Source organism: Pezoporus occidentalis, unplaced genomic scaffold (genome assembly GCF_034315485.1).
Source record: "Pezoporus occidentalis ecotype Australia unplaced genomic scaffold, CSIRO_AGI_Poc_V1 ctg38, whole genome shotgun sequence".
Taxonomy (NCBI): Eukaryota; Metazoa; Chordata; class Aves; order Psittaciformes; family Psittacidae; genus Pezoporus; species Pezoporus occidentalis.
In genome coordinates, this window is record NW_026915702.1 from 4,913,723 (window position 1) to 4,932,064 (window position 18,342).

General features: G+C 37.8%; 1 protein-coding gene across 2 annotated transcripts in view; it reads left to right on the forward strand.

The window, feature by feature from the left end:
• LOC134170574 (guanine nucleotide-binding protein G(t) subunit alpha-3-like) overlaps positions 1–16,633 on the forward strand; it is a 49,831-nt gene extending 33,198 nt beyond the window's left edge. For both annotated transcript variants that reach the window (XM_062632051.1, XM_062632052.1), the window contains exons 3-8: positions 2,891–3,032; positions 5,839–5,996; positions 9,958–10,086; positions 13,240–13,369; positions 13,577–13,730; positions 15,064–16,633. In XM_062632051.1, coding sequence (XP_062488035.1) covers positions 2,891–3,032; positions 5,839–5,996; positions 9,958–10,086; positions 13,240–13,369; positions 13,577–13,730; positions 15,064–15,254 — 904 coding nt within the window. In that variant the 3' untranslated portion in view covers positions 15,255–16,633. The remainder of the gene's footprint in view (positions 1–2,890; positions 3,033–5,838; positions 5,997–9,957; positions 10,087–13,239; positions 13,370–13,576; positions 13,731–15,063) is intronic.
• Positions 16,634–18,342: the final 1,709 nt, after the last annotated feature.

Sequence of the window (18,342 nt, forward strand, 5' to 3'; positions counted from 1 at the left end):
GTTCAAAGCTTCCACACGGAGGAGCAGATTAAAGATGTTCCTCTGAATTATACACTCTAAGAAGGCTTATAATGTTAACAGCAGTGAGGGAGGGGCAGAAAACTGCAAAGCTGAGTGTTATCTTTAAATCCCTGTGCATTTAAGAGCTGTCAACCTGATCACAAATATGAATTATTTTACTGGAAAACTGTTAATGAAAATTAAAATTTTTCATATAAAATGTCATCTTCTGTCACAACCAGGGACTTTTTTTCCAAAAAAAAAAAAGGAGATTTTCAATAAAAAAAAATTTCAGTTATTAATTTTTCATTAAAATATAACATTTTCTAGAGAAGACTGATAGCTGCTTACAGAAGCAATAATTTTGCTGAAAATAAACTTAACTTTCTGCCAAAATCAGGATAATTTTACTCCTATTAATATAATTTTCTAATTCATAAACCTCATTCTTTCCAGACTGAAGACTTCAATCAAAGTTAAATCCTTCCACTTAGCTTTGCACACTATTTTCTGATGCTCAAAATATAGACATGCTGGAGGCCCTAAAAAAGTTTGGATGGCTACAAGACATACCTGAAAAGGGAAAAAAAGAAAAGCTTCTCTGGAGCTTTGTGCCTCTGACTAGATAATTTCCAATGTGCTATGTAACTGTTTTGAAGCCGAGTATTTCTATGCTATGCTCTAAGATAGCACCTCAAACCTACCACAAATAATTCAGCTAATGAAGAGTAGGACCCAAAATATATGACAATTCATCATGCCTGTTGTGACTGAATCATCTCTACTTATCTGGAGAGAAGTCCTCCCTTCATGAAAGACAAGACAAAACAAAATAGGAGGCTGCTGTCCAGTAGAAACACAATTTAGCTATTATGACCTGTAGCCTATCACCTCATGCCTTCAGCATCCTGCATTAACTTTTTTAAGTTGTTCATTTTTTCAAGGAGCATCAAGGAACAAAATTTTCCATCTGCTAAAATGCTCTTTCTGGCCTTAAAAGGTGTCAGCCTGCTTTACAATCCTTCCTTAAGAATGACAGATCTTTAATAAAAGCAGTAAAATTCCCTGCTGATTTAAAAGGCTGGTGAGCATATCTTCCTCCAGAATACGTAAATACAGTATTTAAAAGAAATACTTAAAAGCAAAAAGCCCCTACCATACAAAACAAAAGCAATACTCAAGCAAAACCAAGTTTTCTGTCTGCAATTACCAAATCTAGCTTTATTTCGGGATCTTATATTTTCTTCCTTTGTTCTTCACAGGGAAAGCATGAAGATATAAACCAGCCATTTGTGTACTCTTTCAGGGCCTTTCCTTCTCTTGCATTCCAGATTTTTGCAGCCAAAGGCAAAAAACCCGTCTTCCCCAGAAATCGTTTTATGGCCACCAGTGTGAGACACACAAAGTAGTTAAAACAAGTTCAAATAATTCCTGGGGTTTGAGTTTCTATATATTTCATTCCATTATTTATAGAAAAACTGCTTCATTTACAGGTAGTAAGGGGAAGAGTGACAAGAATATGCTGAAGTACCAGTGCAAAGGTAGCAGACTGCATAACATGGGTCCCCTTTTTCTTTCTGTCAAGTTCAATCGGATTCCTTTGAATCTTGCCATTTCATTTGAAATTGTGCTGAAAACAACATTCAAAAAATCAAAGCTTCAAAGCCTGGTCTAAAAGTGAATGGGGAAACATGAAGGGAACCCTTTTTTCCTACAGATGCTATTCCTACAGACACAAGAATGAAACTTTTGGGTTTTCTGACATTCATAAGTTATAAAGATGTTAAGACACACTGAGTTTGATCTGGGTTTTAGATGTGTGCGTGGGAACAACTTCTTTTCTGACAGGGCTGACTTCTCCCCCTGAAGGGAATGTCTCCCCAAGACACACACCTATACTTATTCTGGGCTAACCTGTTAGATCCTTTCACATCAACCTTTTATGCTTGTATAGCTCTGTCCAGACTCTATCCCTGGCAAGAGACAGGGAAAAAACCCAAACTCCAAACCCCAGAAATTATTTATGCAATTACCTGGCCTTCATCTCTGAATAACTGAAGTGAGGAAGAACAGACCCATGGTTCCAGCAGCAGCCAAAGCACTTCAGGTAGAATTTCATTCGTAGAATCATAGAATGGTTTGGGTTGGAAAGGACCTTAAGATCATCTATTTCAAACCCCCCCTGCCATGGGCAGGGACACCACACACACAAAACATGCAACCAATTTGTCACTGAGAGTATGCTTCTCCAAAATGGGTAACGTTTTCATCCTTTTTCACAAGTTAAGGAAAAAGATATCTTTCAGTCATGATATATTCTGCACACAGATCTTGGAGAACTTTAACCACATGCCCTTTTCCAGTCAAGGAGGATTATGAAATTATAATTCCTCTGTCAGATGAATTTGCTATGACTGCTAAGGCTCTTTGTCCTCTGGAATACAGGCTATACTCTCTGGAGTAACATGCATGTCCCCAAAGCCTGTAGATAACAGTAACACCTTTCAGTAACTAGAAATAGTAGCCCATACACAAAGAAATATTAAAGATTTTTTGGTTTGTTTCCTTGAGGAGCTACCTCACAGTTCTTTGTAATAAGATTTTACTCTATGTAAGATTCTGGATAAAAAGGATTAAATAAGCAATGTGACAGCCCATGACTAACATTGTAGATTCCAATAACAACCTCATGAATTTAACCTGACATAACTGCAGAAACTGCTGTTTACCTGTTCCAGCAAAATAGGCAGATCAGCCACTGATAAAAGCTTTTTCAAAGGCCAGACAGATTCAGTTCTTTCTCACGCTGACCACAAAAGCAATTGAACCAAGTTTTCATTATTGTTTTTAATACATCTCTTAAACCTCATGTTTTCTATTTTTGCACCAGGATCATCCATAAACATGGTTTCACCCATGAGGAACGCATGGAGTTCAGACCTGTCGTTTACAGTAACACAGTGCAGTCTATCCTGACTATTGTGAAAGCAATGACCAAGTTAGGAATCAGTTATGAAAACCCAGCTAGACTTGTGAGTATGACACCCTTTCTCTTGAAATTGGCATTAGAATGTAGTTTCTGTAATATAATAGTAGAGACTATAGAGCAAAGAGGGTTCATATTTGCTTTATGACAGCAGAAACTAAGTATTGTTTGAATTATATGTGACAAGAGGCCCTAACTGATTTTTATTCTCTCAAGGCTGATGCCTGAGGTCAAACCTTTGCATGAACTGCTGTTTTGTTTGTTATAAAAGAAATATTCAACTTGCAAAGACATAAGAAAGAATAAAAAAGAACCTTTTCTTAGCTCCTTAGTCACTTATTTATTGCTATTGGGAAATATAATAAATATTTCCATTTTATGAACAAGCCTTGGGGCTCAGCCATGTAAGGAAGGGTCATCCAGACATGTTGGGAATATTTCAGTTTGGCACTGCTCCTGGAGCAGATACCTCCCTGTTATATGGATGCAGCACTAGCCCATTGCAATAATGTGGAGTCTGACCTTCCTAATAGAGTTAGCAAGTCTATGCACAAGCACATAGAGGAAAGGCCATAGTCAGAAGACCTGCTATTCTCTGACAATTACACTGAATTTTCAGGGACAGAAGTAAAGGAAAAGCACATACTTCTCAGTGTAATGGTTTAATCTATTACTTGTAATTCAAACCTTGCTGAGAATTTCTCAGAATATCATCCAGTTCCAGTTTTGGTAAATTCTGCCTGTTCCCTAGAGGTTTACCTTAGAGGGAATTATATCTGCTTAACTGAAAGAGATTTTTCTGTTCCAGAAGTCTGCATTTCATTACAATGACATGTGGTACTTTGACCTAAACAATTATAAAGGAATGTTTCAGACGTTACTAAAGCTCTTACAGTCATTCCACAAAATAGAAACTGAGTATTTTCTCCCTGTATTCTCTTAAGTGTCCATGAATGCAAGTCATTCAAACAAGTGTAACAGTGGTCAAAAGCAGCATACAGAAAATATGCCCGTGTGAATGTACTGCACCTTGGCCCCTCTCCTCAATTGCGGTAGACTGATATATAGCACAAGGTCCCATCCGCCAGTCTACATGGCCTAAGGCAGCTGAACCTTGAAGCACCTAGCTGCAGCTCTTGGCTCATCCTCTAATATCCACTGTGTAGTCCAGACTGTTTGCCATCTGTAATTGAGATATTCTGCCTGTGCTCCAGTACTTCAGCCTCTTTTCTCAGCCCTGCTAAACTTTTTAAGAGGCTTATACATGTTCACACACTATCATCTACACCTGTTTCATAGACATTATTTTCAAGGGATTTCACAGCCTTAGGAACTGGGAATTGGAATTGTTTGGGTTTTTTTTTGTTAAATAGCTCAGTTCATTTCTTAGCATAAGAAATACATAAGCACCGAAATTCCATAAGCACCAGAATCCACGGTTGTTGCCTTTTGCACAGCAATCGATGAACATTTTCTGTGTACCTGGAGGCTCTGAGCTCAAGGTTTCTTGTTGTAGGCTATTCAACCAACAAATCCAACATTGTAGGACAATAGCTATAATCATTAAGTGATATGCGATATCTAGAAGGAGAGAATGTTCCAACCCTTATCTTCAAGAAGCATGTGCCATTGCGAGCAGCCCTTGAGACAGATGTGGGGTGCGCAGGAGAAACCAAGACTCAGTTCTGCTGATCTTGCCACTCAGTGAGCTGATAGGGTGTAAATACAGCCAGTGTTGTTTAATGTAGAAGGGCAACTGTATGGTTGATCGCCTTCCTTTTTCAAGTAAAGGCAACGCCTTAGTGATTATTGCCCTCCCCCTTTTTCTTTTTATCCATGACGACTCAATTTCCCCAGTATTTTAGAAAACCTGAAGCATTTCAGTTTTGATCAGTCTCTGGGTTTTACAAAGTTTCCATAAACTGCAATTTCCACGGAAAGATAAAGATACAGAACATTCGCAAAATAAATTTCTTACAAATTATTTTGAAGATGTTGCCTATTTTTGTATAAAACATACTCCCTGCCAAAACAGCGTCTGTCAGAATCCATCTATACTTTTGCAGCTATTGACTGCAAGTCACTTCAGTTGTCTACTTATACAGCTAGGAAGGAATTACATTCTATAATTATCCACTGCTGTGACAGTGTATCAAATGACCTTATTTTAATAGTGCTTTTAATTTACAGTAAATTCTTAAACTATTAACCACCAAAAGACATATTTTAATGTAATAGGTTGCTTGAAGTCTTTTTGGATTACTGTAAAAGGAAAAAAAAATACAGAAAAAAACATTAAAATTATTTGGGATTTTATACAGTTACGTGTTTCTTCAATCCCAAATAAAAGAACATATGGGAAATGCATTCATTATTTATATTCACTTTGCAACATTTTTCACTGTGGCCAGAAGCTATAAATTTTATCTTCTAAATATATTAATTAGCTATATTTAATTATATATTTCTGCTTTGATGTACTTATAACAGGTTTAACTTTTAAATATCCTTTTTAATTTAGTTTTTGATATCCATCTGCTTTCTCTCACAACAAATGCATTCCATCCAAGTTGGACTTTCTGTGAGCTCATGGGAAGGTAAAACTAATCCCTTGTATGAACAAAAACAAGAGCTAAACTCTCTGTATCACGATTTAAGTGTAATCCTGACACTAACTAAAAGGAAGTGAGCTTGTAAAAGGATGTTTATACTCACAGGCAAGTATAGGTACCTAGAAGAATTAGTGAAAACAAGAAATTTTGCCCCTGCAACTCACTGTAAACCATGCACATCTTCAAGGAGGTGGAGGAGCACAGTCTGCTTACACGATACTTACTGAAATTTCCCTTTAGGAAGATGAAAGGAAGCTGTGTACCATGGCAACAACTCTGGAGGATGGTGACATGTCTTCTGAATTGGTTGAACTCATCAGACAACTGTGGAGTGATGGTGGGATCCAGGCCTGCTTCGCAAGGGCAGCGGAGTACCAGCTCAATGACTCGGCAGCCTAGTAGGTGACAACAGCTGAGGTGGCCACTACCATGACAACATAGGAAGCTTGTGATGTTTCTCACATGCAGAATAGCCTATGGAAATTATCGTTCATTAACCTGAAAAAGAATGAGGGTTTTTTTGGCTAATGTTTATAATAGAAATGTTTAACTGAAGGAAACCAGTTGAAAAAAGGAAATTATTTTTCAGTCAGTTTGCTTAAACTGTAAAAAAGAAAAAAAAACAACCCAAAAACCTGTTATTATAAGTTTGACAAAATGAGGCAAAAAGTGAATTAAAACAGCTTAGGTTTTACCTAGAGTTGTCTTGTGAATGTATGAATTTCAAGCTGCTAAACATGCATCTGGAGAAAACTAAAAACTTTCTTCTAAACTAATTTGGTTGCATGGGTGGGTATCCCCTGGGCTGTTACCATCTCAGCATTCAGCTGGTGTTGGCCAGCCATGCTGCAGCCACTCTCCAACCTGACAGCCCTCTTTCTGCAGCCTGGGAGGTGGCAGGCAGACAAACAGGGGACTAAGGCTGCTCAGCTTTGGCTTCACTAAAGGTCACCATTCAGCTGGGGTACATATCCTAGTTTACGTGGAGTCAGTTAGATTTTTCAGGATTTCCTGGTTTGGTTTCTTCTACAGCTGTTCTTGCAGGCTACAGCAGTCCTGCTCTGGTGTTCTCTCCCTCAGCTCATACAGGACAGAACAGGGAGGTGTCACCTACATCAGAGTTTTCCTTGTGTACCCAACAGTGAGTCAACCTGGGGCAGAAGTTGTTCCAGCTCAGGACCATATTCCAAGGTCTGCAGTTGGGAGTTTTCCCTGCTCCTGCAGCTCCTCCTACAGGCTGAGGGCACCACACCAGATGCTGGGCGTCCTGTTCAGCAGTGAAAGGCATAGTCGAAGGCTGGGCCAGGAGCCCTGGGTGCTGAAGGCAGCGATAGCTCACTAACAGCAGATACTAGAAGAGCTTCTATGAAAAAATGGGCTATATTATTATTATATGGGCTATTATATTAATATTATATATTAATATTATACAGGCTATATGAAAATATGAGCTACATAGCTAGAAGGGCTATACCATGAAAATATTAAAAATTTGACATCTCTTTATATCTTCAAAACAAGAATGGAGACCTTTAAGGAAGATAGCTGAACAAAGGAAATTGACTGTGTTGACTTGTGCCTGACTTGGCTGTATTTCTATAGGAATGGCACAGAGCAATCTTTTGTTTCCTTTCTGACAGGCCACACTGCTGCTCCCAGCACTAAAATCCTCCAACAAGTCAATCATCATAATTAAAAGGAAAAATACTTATTGAAATTAAAAAAAAAAACTAACACAAACAACAACAAAAAACCCCTAATATAGCAAAAAAATATATATTACCTGCATATATATACATCTATATATACATATGTGAATATATATATACATTCTAGTACACTATGCCTTGCAGATTAGGTTTTGTTGCCTAAAAAAGAAAATAAGGTAGTTTAAGGTAATTCCTTCTCAGTGTTATGGGTGTGTCTTTTAACCTGCAGTGGTTTTCAGAACTTAAGGGAGCTCATATAGACTGCAAAGTTGACAATAATCATTATTTATTGCTGATCACATTAGAAACAACAGTTACATGTTTTTCATCTGCCTGAACTCTTCAAAAAATCCTGCTAATCCTTTGTCTTCATTTCATACCTAATGCTTCTGAAAATCTTGCCTTGGGTTCTGAACCATTAAAATCAACTTAATTTATGCTCTTGCTGCTACGCTTCTAATGATCAGTGCAAAACCAGCTGCAGTCAGTCAAGAATCCAGTGCTATAGTTCCATTTCTTTTAAAACCAGACTCCTTTTTCTCAGTCCTGTGAATCAGCTCCTACACAGAGTACTGAATTATACTGTATAAACTCTGATTTTCTGAGATTATCTTCTCTGAGTCTTTTCATTATTAATTCATGCTAATGAAGTTGTATCATTGCCTTTCCTCTGGGTGTTTTAATTGGAAATAATGAGATCTTCTGAATAGAAAATCCCCTTTATGTCAACTTTAGTTGGGATTTCTTCCTTAGACTCACATAGAATTAATCATCTTCTAAAATGGAGTGATGGGTAAGGAAGGGGAAAAATCAGGATTATAAACCATGTCATTGTATAGTTACCAGTAGTACTTCTGCTGTCTTGCTTGCTCTCTTCTTGCTTGCTCAGTCATTTGCCTCTCTCAGAGCAAGAGTCTTATCACCTGAATCAAACCAAGGAAACCATTTAAAGTAACCCACTAGTTTGTGTTCCCTCTTTTGTCAGTGGAGAGCCAGATTGCAGATCATTCCCTTAGAGCTGCCCACAGCTCTAAGAAGAATCTGAAGACGACTCTCTTGCTCCGTCAACTAGAAAATTAACTTGGTCTAATTTTTTTTATACTATTACAATTGGCTGTGTTGAACTGAACTCAGGTATTTGTGACTAAGAACTATCAGATCTTTATAGTGAATTTTATATTCCAGTGTTTATTTTAGTGCTTACAGGTTTTATAACTTGCAAAATTACTTCTGTGACTTCCCACAAAGGTGAGATGAGTTTGCCTTAGACCCCATTCACAGAATCAGAGATATATTGCATTTTTAAAATAAACCAGATTGTTTCCTGGCCTTAAATAATGGGCAAACATTGGATTACTCAGATCAGCTGCAGCACTCCTTGCTCCAGTCTATTCAAATTAAAATGGAAGAAAATCCCATTTCCAGGTATTACTCAGAAATCTCCATATGGAAGAGTCTATTTTAAAAAAGAAAAAAAAAAATTATTCTACTCTTTTTTTTTTTTTTAACCTAAAATCTATTAAATATTGCAGACAAGGATGATGAGCTCTGAGGCTTGTTTTGGTAGTTGTCTGGTTAAACTGAACAGCAGAAACTTCATGCTGGGCAGACATTGTGTTAGAGAATTAAGAAAAAAAGGTGTGAAGCTTAATAAACATTAGCAAGACTGTCTTTTGCTTGTCAAATGGGAAGGTGCCAACTGGGACACCAAAACCTTGTAAATGCTTCAGCCATTGTATGTGGATTCTTGCTTTTGGCTTTGTTCTTTGTTTGAATATTAATAGTTAAAAGGTAGGAAGCCACCCAGACAACACCTCTTCTTTTCCTTTTATCAATTCATAACCTCTTGATGCTGATTCCTAGACCAGCTAGTAGGATTCATAGGCTCTCTCCAGCCATTTTGAGAGAGCTGCAGGGCCCTGGAAGAGACAGGAGAAATGTCTCTTGACAGGACAAGGATAGGTTTTAAAGATCTGGTCTGGATTCTCATTTCAGGCAGACTTTATCTCTGTATGCCAGACAAGGAAACCTGATAATCTACTCTTTTCCAGGGTGTTGTGAGAGTGCTAAGGGGGTCCTCAGCTTCATTGAAGCTTCTGGTTTTGATTGAAAAATATACATTTTTTAACTACCATTTACCTTCCTCTTGTAAACTGATAGATCTGCAGAGAAAACATCCCTCTAATGTGAATTCCTTCAAAATATTATGCCCTCCCTTTCACTTAGGAAGGAAGATACTGTTACAACAGGTCTGATAGCAGGCTGTGACTGCTTCTGGTCAATCTACTTCTGAAAAGTGTTTGTGGTTCTTCCCCTCTGGTGGCAGTTCCTGCTTGCTGAAAGCAAATGGACAAAAGCTCATTCTGACAAGGTAGTTTTTCAGCATCCCTGGGAAAATAAGGATTTTCCTGAACTGAAATTCTCAGAAAGATGTTTATTATAAACAACTAAATTACACTTGTATATAAAAGGAAAAAAAAAAAGAAACAAAGAAAGGCTCTGAATTGTGGATCTCGGTTGTAAAAAAACAATATACTGTATTTAAATGTGTAATTTACATAAATACTTAAAAGCAGCTCAATATGAAGTGATTTTTCTGATCTTCATTTCACCTTTTGAATTCAGCAATCACAATTTCTTTTCTCCTTAGTTACCTCAATGACTTGGACAGGTTAGCAATGCCAGATTATGTGCCTAGTGAGCAAGACGTTTTGCACTCCCGAGTGAAAACTACTGGGATTATAGAGACTCAGTTTTCTTTCAAGGATTTGAACTTCAGGTATGAAAGCCATATTTGACAGTTTTCTGTGATTTTATCTTTCTTGTGTATTTGCAAATGTATTGACCTATTATAATATTGGTAATCCCATTGTGACAGCTTTGAATCCACTCTGAATATCTTGCAATAGCCAAAAAAGCAAGCTATTTTAGTACCAGTACCAGTACTCTGAACTTAATTATATAATGGACTGTTATAAAATATCTCAGAATATCAGGTCCTAAGAGGACATTTTTGCATATGTATGTGTCTAAAAAGCATTATTTGTATCCTGCCATTTGAATAATTGTTTGTGCATTTAGGAAATTTGCCTACCTAAACGCCCTTGCCAGCATGCAAAACATTTGATGACTACTAATTTGCATGCACTCTCCACCTTTCACTCTCTTCTTTTGAGAGGGAAATAACTGCTCTTAACACCGGAATGCATTACATTTGGCAAAAAAATTAACAATTTCTGTCCCATGGGAAATTTCAGTATTAGCATTAGAAAAAAATCTTTAAGGTGATGTCTATGAGAAATTTGACTGAAAGTAATTGACACTTTGAGATACTCAAGATTTTGTTATGCTTGGTGAACCAATTAAAAACATCTAACTCCACATGAAAATGTATTTGAATAAATTATGACGGTTTAGCGTTCTGTAGTGGTTTTCTTTACGGACTGAGTTCTTAATTTAAAGTCTCAGGTACATGTTACTGGAATGCTGTCTAGATAAGATAACTGTAGCGATAGACACATGTATAAAGCACCAGGATAATAACTTTTACATTTTTCATTTAGCTTGGGTTTTTTTCTCTCATGTGGCAATTAAATATTTCCTAAACCATCTACGGTACCACACAAATGTTTGACACAATGCAGTTTATATATACAAAATAAGAAATGAATTCTTGTCACCTCAAGACACTGATCACTCTGAAAATTCAGCACTTACCCACAAGCACTACTGTGCAATGTCATAGACATCATCTTCTTACTCTCTGATTAACGTATTTCCAGACAGCTTTGTGAAATGGAAATCTGAGCACCTTCAGTTACAATCATAGTTTATGTAAGAACTAAAATCAGGATGCAGAAAGAAATCATTGGAGTCTGACATGAACACTGTGAGTCCTGAGGTTAGATCAGTATTAGAGTCTAGGTCCAACTGAAACGCAGCACAACTGAGAATTGAGTTACCCAGGTGTCTTTAAACAAGAGGAAAGCTCTTAATGCCACCACAAACACAAAAAACCCTAGTGTGTTTAGACCCTCTGCTATGTGTCACAGTAGTGTTATATGAGTAAATCCGTTGGTGGTTTTAGGCACTTTAGTAATATGGGGCAGAATCACTACAAAAGTCCGAGGGGTTTTAGCTGCTGTAGGGATGTAGAGTGGCTATAAATCCATCCTAACCAGCCAGTTACTGCTACTTTGCTTTGCCAGAGCAATACAAAACAGCTGGCAATCCTGATGACTCTGCACTTAGTTTGATAAGTACCATAGAAACATTCATAAAGAGAGGAACACTTCCACATTCAGAGTGAGTTTTGGTTGATGTGCTCAACTGAGGCTTTGGGTCACAAGCTGTCCATGGATAAAAGGAAAACATGAACAGATGCCTCATTCACTAAACGCTTGTCCTCTTCTGAACTGAATGAGGCAGAAAACGTTTTGTATCTGTGCAATAAAAGTCTAAATCCCAATACTGTAATTCAGGGAACTGAATTACTGTTGCACAGATAACGTCTCTTGTTATTTGCTGTCTTCTTAGTGGTTACTTTGCTGGTTTAGTGTAATTTAGCTTTCATGTGCTCTTTAATTTATTTCAATAATGTTGGCTTTGATTTACAGATCTCAAAACATACTTAGATAATTTTAAAAGAAAATCTGATCTTCATAGGTCATCTCCTGCTGTCATTTCCATTTACATGCTAGGAACAGTTTGAAATCTGGCAAGCTTTATTTTAGTCTTTAGGTCTCACTACATGTACCATTAGGACAAATGAATATACAGCTATTCCCAGGTCTGCAGCTAAGTTTTCCAAGAACAGTGCTGGGAAAATATAGAGACTGTTTTGGTTAAAGAAGAAGATCATCTCAGATAAACATCTTCTACTACTCACAGAGGCACTTCAACTTTACAAGTGCTTATGTTAAACTCTGAGCTGACAGGAGCAAACTAAGGTTAGTATAACAGAAAATGCCCATCAACATTGCCTCTGGACTTGACTTGATCTTCTCCTATTTTAACTGACTTATCATGAATATTCACAGGGCCATATGCTAAAAGCTTGCAGGAATGAATACAGATTCATACAATTCTGTATGCTTGTGAAACTGTACTGCAGACTAACTTTTGAAGGTTTTTTTCCCCCATAATCTTTATTTCAGAGTTACATGCCACAAATCAAGGACAGCTCCACTTCAGTTGAGCCGTAACTAACTAGGTCCCAGCTAGGTGCACTCAGTTGGCTTTGGACCCCATAGAAAGAGTCCATAAAAAGCTCATATGACTCTACACAAAGATAGTAATTTCTGGCAGATACTGAAGGAATAATGCAGAGGAGGACAGACATACATTTTCCTGTCTATACACAAAGGGATTCACTGCTGTGAATTGCTGCTTAAACAGCAACTAATGAGATTGACAGAACAGAGACCCCCACACAGCTAGCCAAGTGACTATGCTAGGGCAATGAGTAGGTGACTTAATATTGATCTAGACCAGGGGCAACCTGTGACCAGCTTCCAGATATATGTTTTATTGATCAATGTGCCAGTTCACTGCAAGTAAAAGAATGAACAAATAACTGAGGATTTCAGGGTTTTTTGTCAATGTTTGATGTATGAATTCTGTCCTGAATAAATCCTTGCTTGAATGGCTAGGTCTTTTACTGAGCTCTTATGCAGAGCCCCACTTCCTCAGCGTGGAGTGTTACCTGAAAGTATTTCCTATATGCAGGTATTTAAGCCATTATGTTTCATTTTATGTCCACTACAAAGCTGTACATTTTATATAGTACTGCTTGACCTTTTGGAATAGAAACAGACAATAAACTGGGTGTTTGGTTGCAGTTCATCTCTAGTTGCACTCTGCTTATTAACAGCATGACTATGTCCTTACAAGTTAGTGCTTTACATTGTACACATGCTATTTTTCTGCAAAGGATGTTTGATGTGGGTGGACAACGATCGGAGAGAAAAAAGTGGATTCATTGCTTTGAGGGAGTTACTTGCATCATATTCTGCGCTGCACTCAGTGCCTATGACATGGTTCTGGTGGAAGATAAAGAAGTGGTGAGTCAGAAGATACAAGTAACCATTTTTGCTGCTAAGTTTTAATGTACTCTCTGATGGAATATCAGAACTATTCCTGTTCCCTCATAACCATTTAAAGGCTATTATGCTATATGGGTTCTTATCTGTAAAGAACATTACAGTAAAATCTGACATATGGGGATGAGATTCGTCAGTCTCTCATGTTTACCTTTTGCATCTCAACAGAACAGAATGCATGAGAGTCTTCAGCTGTTCAACAGCATCTGCAACCACAAGTGTTTCGCAGCCACTTCCATTGTGCTGTTTCTAAACAAAAAAGACCTCTTTCAAGAGAAAATAGCGAAAGTTCATCTGAGTATCTGCTTTCCTGAGTACGATGGTAAGTTTGGAATTTTCAGAAGAAAATAAATTCAGATGATGAATGTAGGCCACTCATTAAAGGTTTAGACTTTGATTCAGGTCACTTATATTAAACCATTTAAATACTAAGCATCTTACCTAAGCACCTGGCCTTTCTCTCAAAAGAATGGTAGGTGTCACATGCAGAGAATCCAATTCATCTCACCCACCCATCATGCTTATCCTAGGAAGGGGTCATCTGTCTCTCTGGAGATGCTTATTTCTCTCCATCGGCAGTAGAGGAAACTGAAAGAACTAGAAGTTTCAGATAACTGAAGCTAGCCCACATTTCAGTACAAATCGGTGCTTATGACCCTCAAACCATAACTGAATCCAAGTTTTTTGTTCCTTTTCTGAAAACCCATTCCATAAAGGAAGTCTGCCTCTTTCTGTATATCACAGTAGTGTCTACTGGAAACAAAATCCAGCAGCTGTTCCCAGATTATGTAAGAGAATATATGAAGCCATGTCAATAAGTGCCAGAGAAAATCCAAAACCTGTCAGTATTTTAGTACTGACCTAATGTGTTTGGGACAGGGAGTGTCCAGAATGAAGCATACTTAAAGCAATATTATTAGAAGATGGATTCTTCTCACTTCCCAGAAACCAGCTCCCTCACTCACTTTCTCAGGACGTATCAGCACAGCAGCCTAAATTCCTCAGTGCTTCACTGAGGCATTCAAACATTACGTCCTAAACTCAGTGGAGCTCACCATTTTGCACTGCCTGAGGCTTCAGGCAGGACGGGATCCAACAAGGGCTTTCAGCAGCAGCCTGCCACCAGGAGTCAAATCCTGCTCCAGCCCTGCAGTGATACCAGTGTCCATACCTGCTGCTGTTGTAAAGCAGGGCTACCAACAAGCAGAAAAACTGCATGAGGGAATTGGGACTGAATATACAAACATGATTTTTTTCCCTTTCTCCTTCATTTATCTCTTCATTTTTGTACCTCCACCAATTTTGTCTGCTATCTGATTCCCTTTGAATTTATGCTCTTTTTAGTTCTTTTTCTCTCACTTTCTGTTCTCTCTCTAAGGTCTTCAACTGTTTCACACTGAATGACTCAGGAGCATTTCACTTCAGAAATAAGGACTTCTGGTTAGGCATTGATATTTAAATTTAGGTGGCCAGTTTAAATACTAAATTTTTATAGTTACTGTATGAAGTTAATTCTCTTTAGGAAAAAATAATAAAGAAAAGAGAGGGAAAGAAAAAAGAAAAACATCAGAAAAAAGCATTCTTGTTTCCTAGCAGCTGTGAGGAAATTCCAATCAAAATGTGTTTTCTCTTTCTTTTACTGTTCTCTCCACTAGGACTAAATACATTTGAAGATGCTGGAAATTACATCAAGAAACAATTTCTAGACCTGAACATAAGGAAAGAAGATAAAGAGATATATTCTCACATGACATGTGCCACGGACACCCAAAATGTCAAGTTTGTGTTTGATGCAGTCACAGACATAATAATCAAAGAAAATCTGAAAGACTGTGGGCTTTACTAGCCATTCATTCCCTTGCTTATAGCCTAACTTCATCTCAGTCCACTTTCCTTTCTTCGTCCTGTGTGCTGACTGAAATAAAACATTCTAGGGAAGAAACAATATCAATTAAGCTTTCGTTAGCTGTCAGTTGAAGCCTTGGGTATAGCCTGATCATTGCAATCAACACTGACTTTCTGTATCTCAGAAGATTGAAAAACTGTTTCTGCTCCACAGAGGTCCCAGCCACTGATAAATCCTGCCGGAATCAAAGGGAAATTTGTATGTTAACCAATGTGATCTTTAAGTAATCAGCACTTCTCAGGAAATGGTAGACACTTCAGTATCCTGTATTTTCTAGTGATGGGAGAAGAAAGATAATATATAAAAGAAACATTACTAGAAACATTACTTTTATTTACGTTTGAAACCTTAAGAGAGCTATAGCATTAAACAGTATCAATGCATCATTTCCATTAAGTACTCTTTTGTTTTCATGTTACATACACAACTAAAAATTACATACCATTAATTCAACAAAGGCATCCCCCCCCGACTTAACTGGTGTACAACAAAAAGCAGTGCAAATCTGAATGTTTAATCATACTGTTTTGTTAGAAGAGCTGAGGAACATGTACATAAAATCTGCACACGGGTAAAGCTGTCAAAGGGGGTTACCCACTTTGGAGAAAACACAGTAAGATGTAGGCAAGTTATCTGAATCCCTAAGGGAAAAACATGTCATAGTAACTGTCATTTCCTGCACAGGCCATAAAGGCAAGTTGAAACATTATTTTTTAACAAATAAATATAATACTTTTTTTTTTGTTTTGGCAATAATTAGCAGCCTTCTTACTGGACAGCTTCTCCAGTGCCCTATGACTGCAACAGTGATTTCTACCAGGCAGAGCAGGTATAAACCCACCAGTCCTCATGGCAAAAAAACATTGTTGGGCCCAAATGGCTCCTAGAGAAAGGGGGAAGCAGCCATCAACAGCAACATCATGATCCTCCCAGCAAAGAGGAGACTAAAACCCTACCATGAATGTTATATTTCTCCCACCAAGTATCTCAGGAGGACAACTTGCTGTCACATCTCTCTCTAAGACAAAAACCATCAGCATTAACAGCTGGAGGAGCAGTGGAGAGGTAAAAGTAGCACCAGAGAAAATGCATTAGAGACTTAGAGGGAGGTTTTATTAAAACTTTTAATTATAATATTGTTGATTATATATATTTTTTTAATCTGGTATTTAAACTGCATTTAAACTAACTAACATCAAGTGTTTTCTGTATTTTGGTTATACAGTCAAATCTTTAAATTACATAAACAATACAATTTTGGCTTCTTGCACAAGAAGTGGTCCCTCTTTTGCCTATAACAAGATGCTTAAGAACAGTTTGTGTGGCATATATAAATACCCTGGTATAGTAGTGGTATCAAAATGGCAATCTCATTGCTGCCCTTCTACTCCAGAAATGTACACATTCCAGTGGGATAAGGTGACAAAAGATTTGCTATGTTTGATATCACACCTCTTTGTAACTCTCTGAGCTTCTCATTTCAAGAACTACAATTCCGATTCCATAAATTGCATTTCACAAGGTTTTTTCTGGCATTTATTGTGGGTATGGATTCTTACAGGAAGCACAAGAGAAAGGAACAGATTTATCACAAAGACCACTATTGCTTTTGCTTACTTTGCAAACTCTTCAACAGGAAGGAATGTTCAAAAGCTGGCAGCTGCCAACTGCAATTAAGTTGGTTTTAGTTTGCACCATCGTTACAACATTGTACATGTGGTTTTGATAGTCCATGAATGTTTGAATGACCCATCTTTAATTTGAAACTGGCATCCAAAACCTTGCAGAGTGCTGGCTTTACTTCCTATAGCACTGTAAATCCAGTTCAATGGGCTGTGTGAGATCATTCTGTTCATGCGTTGAGCTTGTACTGATGGTGTGTCCCTCTGTTAGGTAGAGGGCATGAAACACTGTGTATCAACCTGAAACACTGCTAAGAGGGCTTCTATATAGGCAAGAACACTAAGGCTTATTTTTTTTATGTCTGATTGATTACTAATATTATGATACCTGCAATTTCAAGAAATGGGGTAGACCTTGACTACTTTCACCTTTCCTGAAATTCAGAAGTTACAAGTGAAAGATTCATGAGGTCTTATATGGGATGGAATGCTTCAGCATCTAGATATAAGCATTCTAGAGTTCCCTTTTCTAGATTTCTTTCAGCTACTTCCTCTTCTCTTTTCACTAAATGTTTCCTTTTAATGCATTCCTATACATGTTTTCCTGCATCTAATACCAGGAAGCATTCAGAGACATTAAGGATCATAGAGTCATAGAATGGTTTGGGTTGGAAGGGACCTTTAAAGATCAGCTAATTCAACCCTTCCTGATATGGGCAGGGACACCTTCCACTTGATCAGATTGTTCAGAGCTCCATCCAACCTGGCCTTGAATCCTGGTCTCAGAGTTCGGGTATCCACAACCTCTCTGAGCAACTTGCTTCAGCATTTGATTCCTTTTATCATAAGAGGGGCAAAACATACCTTAACTCTACCCTCGGGAACTGATGATAAGCAAAGTCTTAGGGAAGGAAACAAGTAATCCTGCAACGTACTTACTTTTGCGCTGCTTTATCTTTGAAGATGAAACATTTCCCAAGGGCCTGATTTAGAAAAACATCATGCATTGGAAAGAACCATTTAAGCAACTGAAACTGCTTAAACTGTGCTGTAAAGCCTCTGCACTGGGGCCAAAATGACTAGAAAGGCCACTCAAGAAACACCCAAGGAATATTTCTCTCCCTGGTGAGTACAAGTTTTTCTACATTGGTGCTCAGAGCAAACGACTGATGTGGAAGGGTCATGCTTCTTCTCAACTCTGAGTCAGCCACTCATTCTAATAAATTAAATTAAAGACTCTGCAGTCCATTATTTCACCCACTGGGACATGTAAATCTTATTAGTGTCAATGAAGGTCACAAGACACTCAGAAAAGATAATATACCCTCCTTATGATGTCTACCTGTAAGATACATTGCATGTCCTAAACCCACTTTCTATAACATTGTAGAAAACCTGCCATAAAT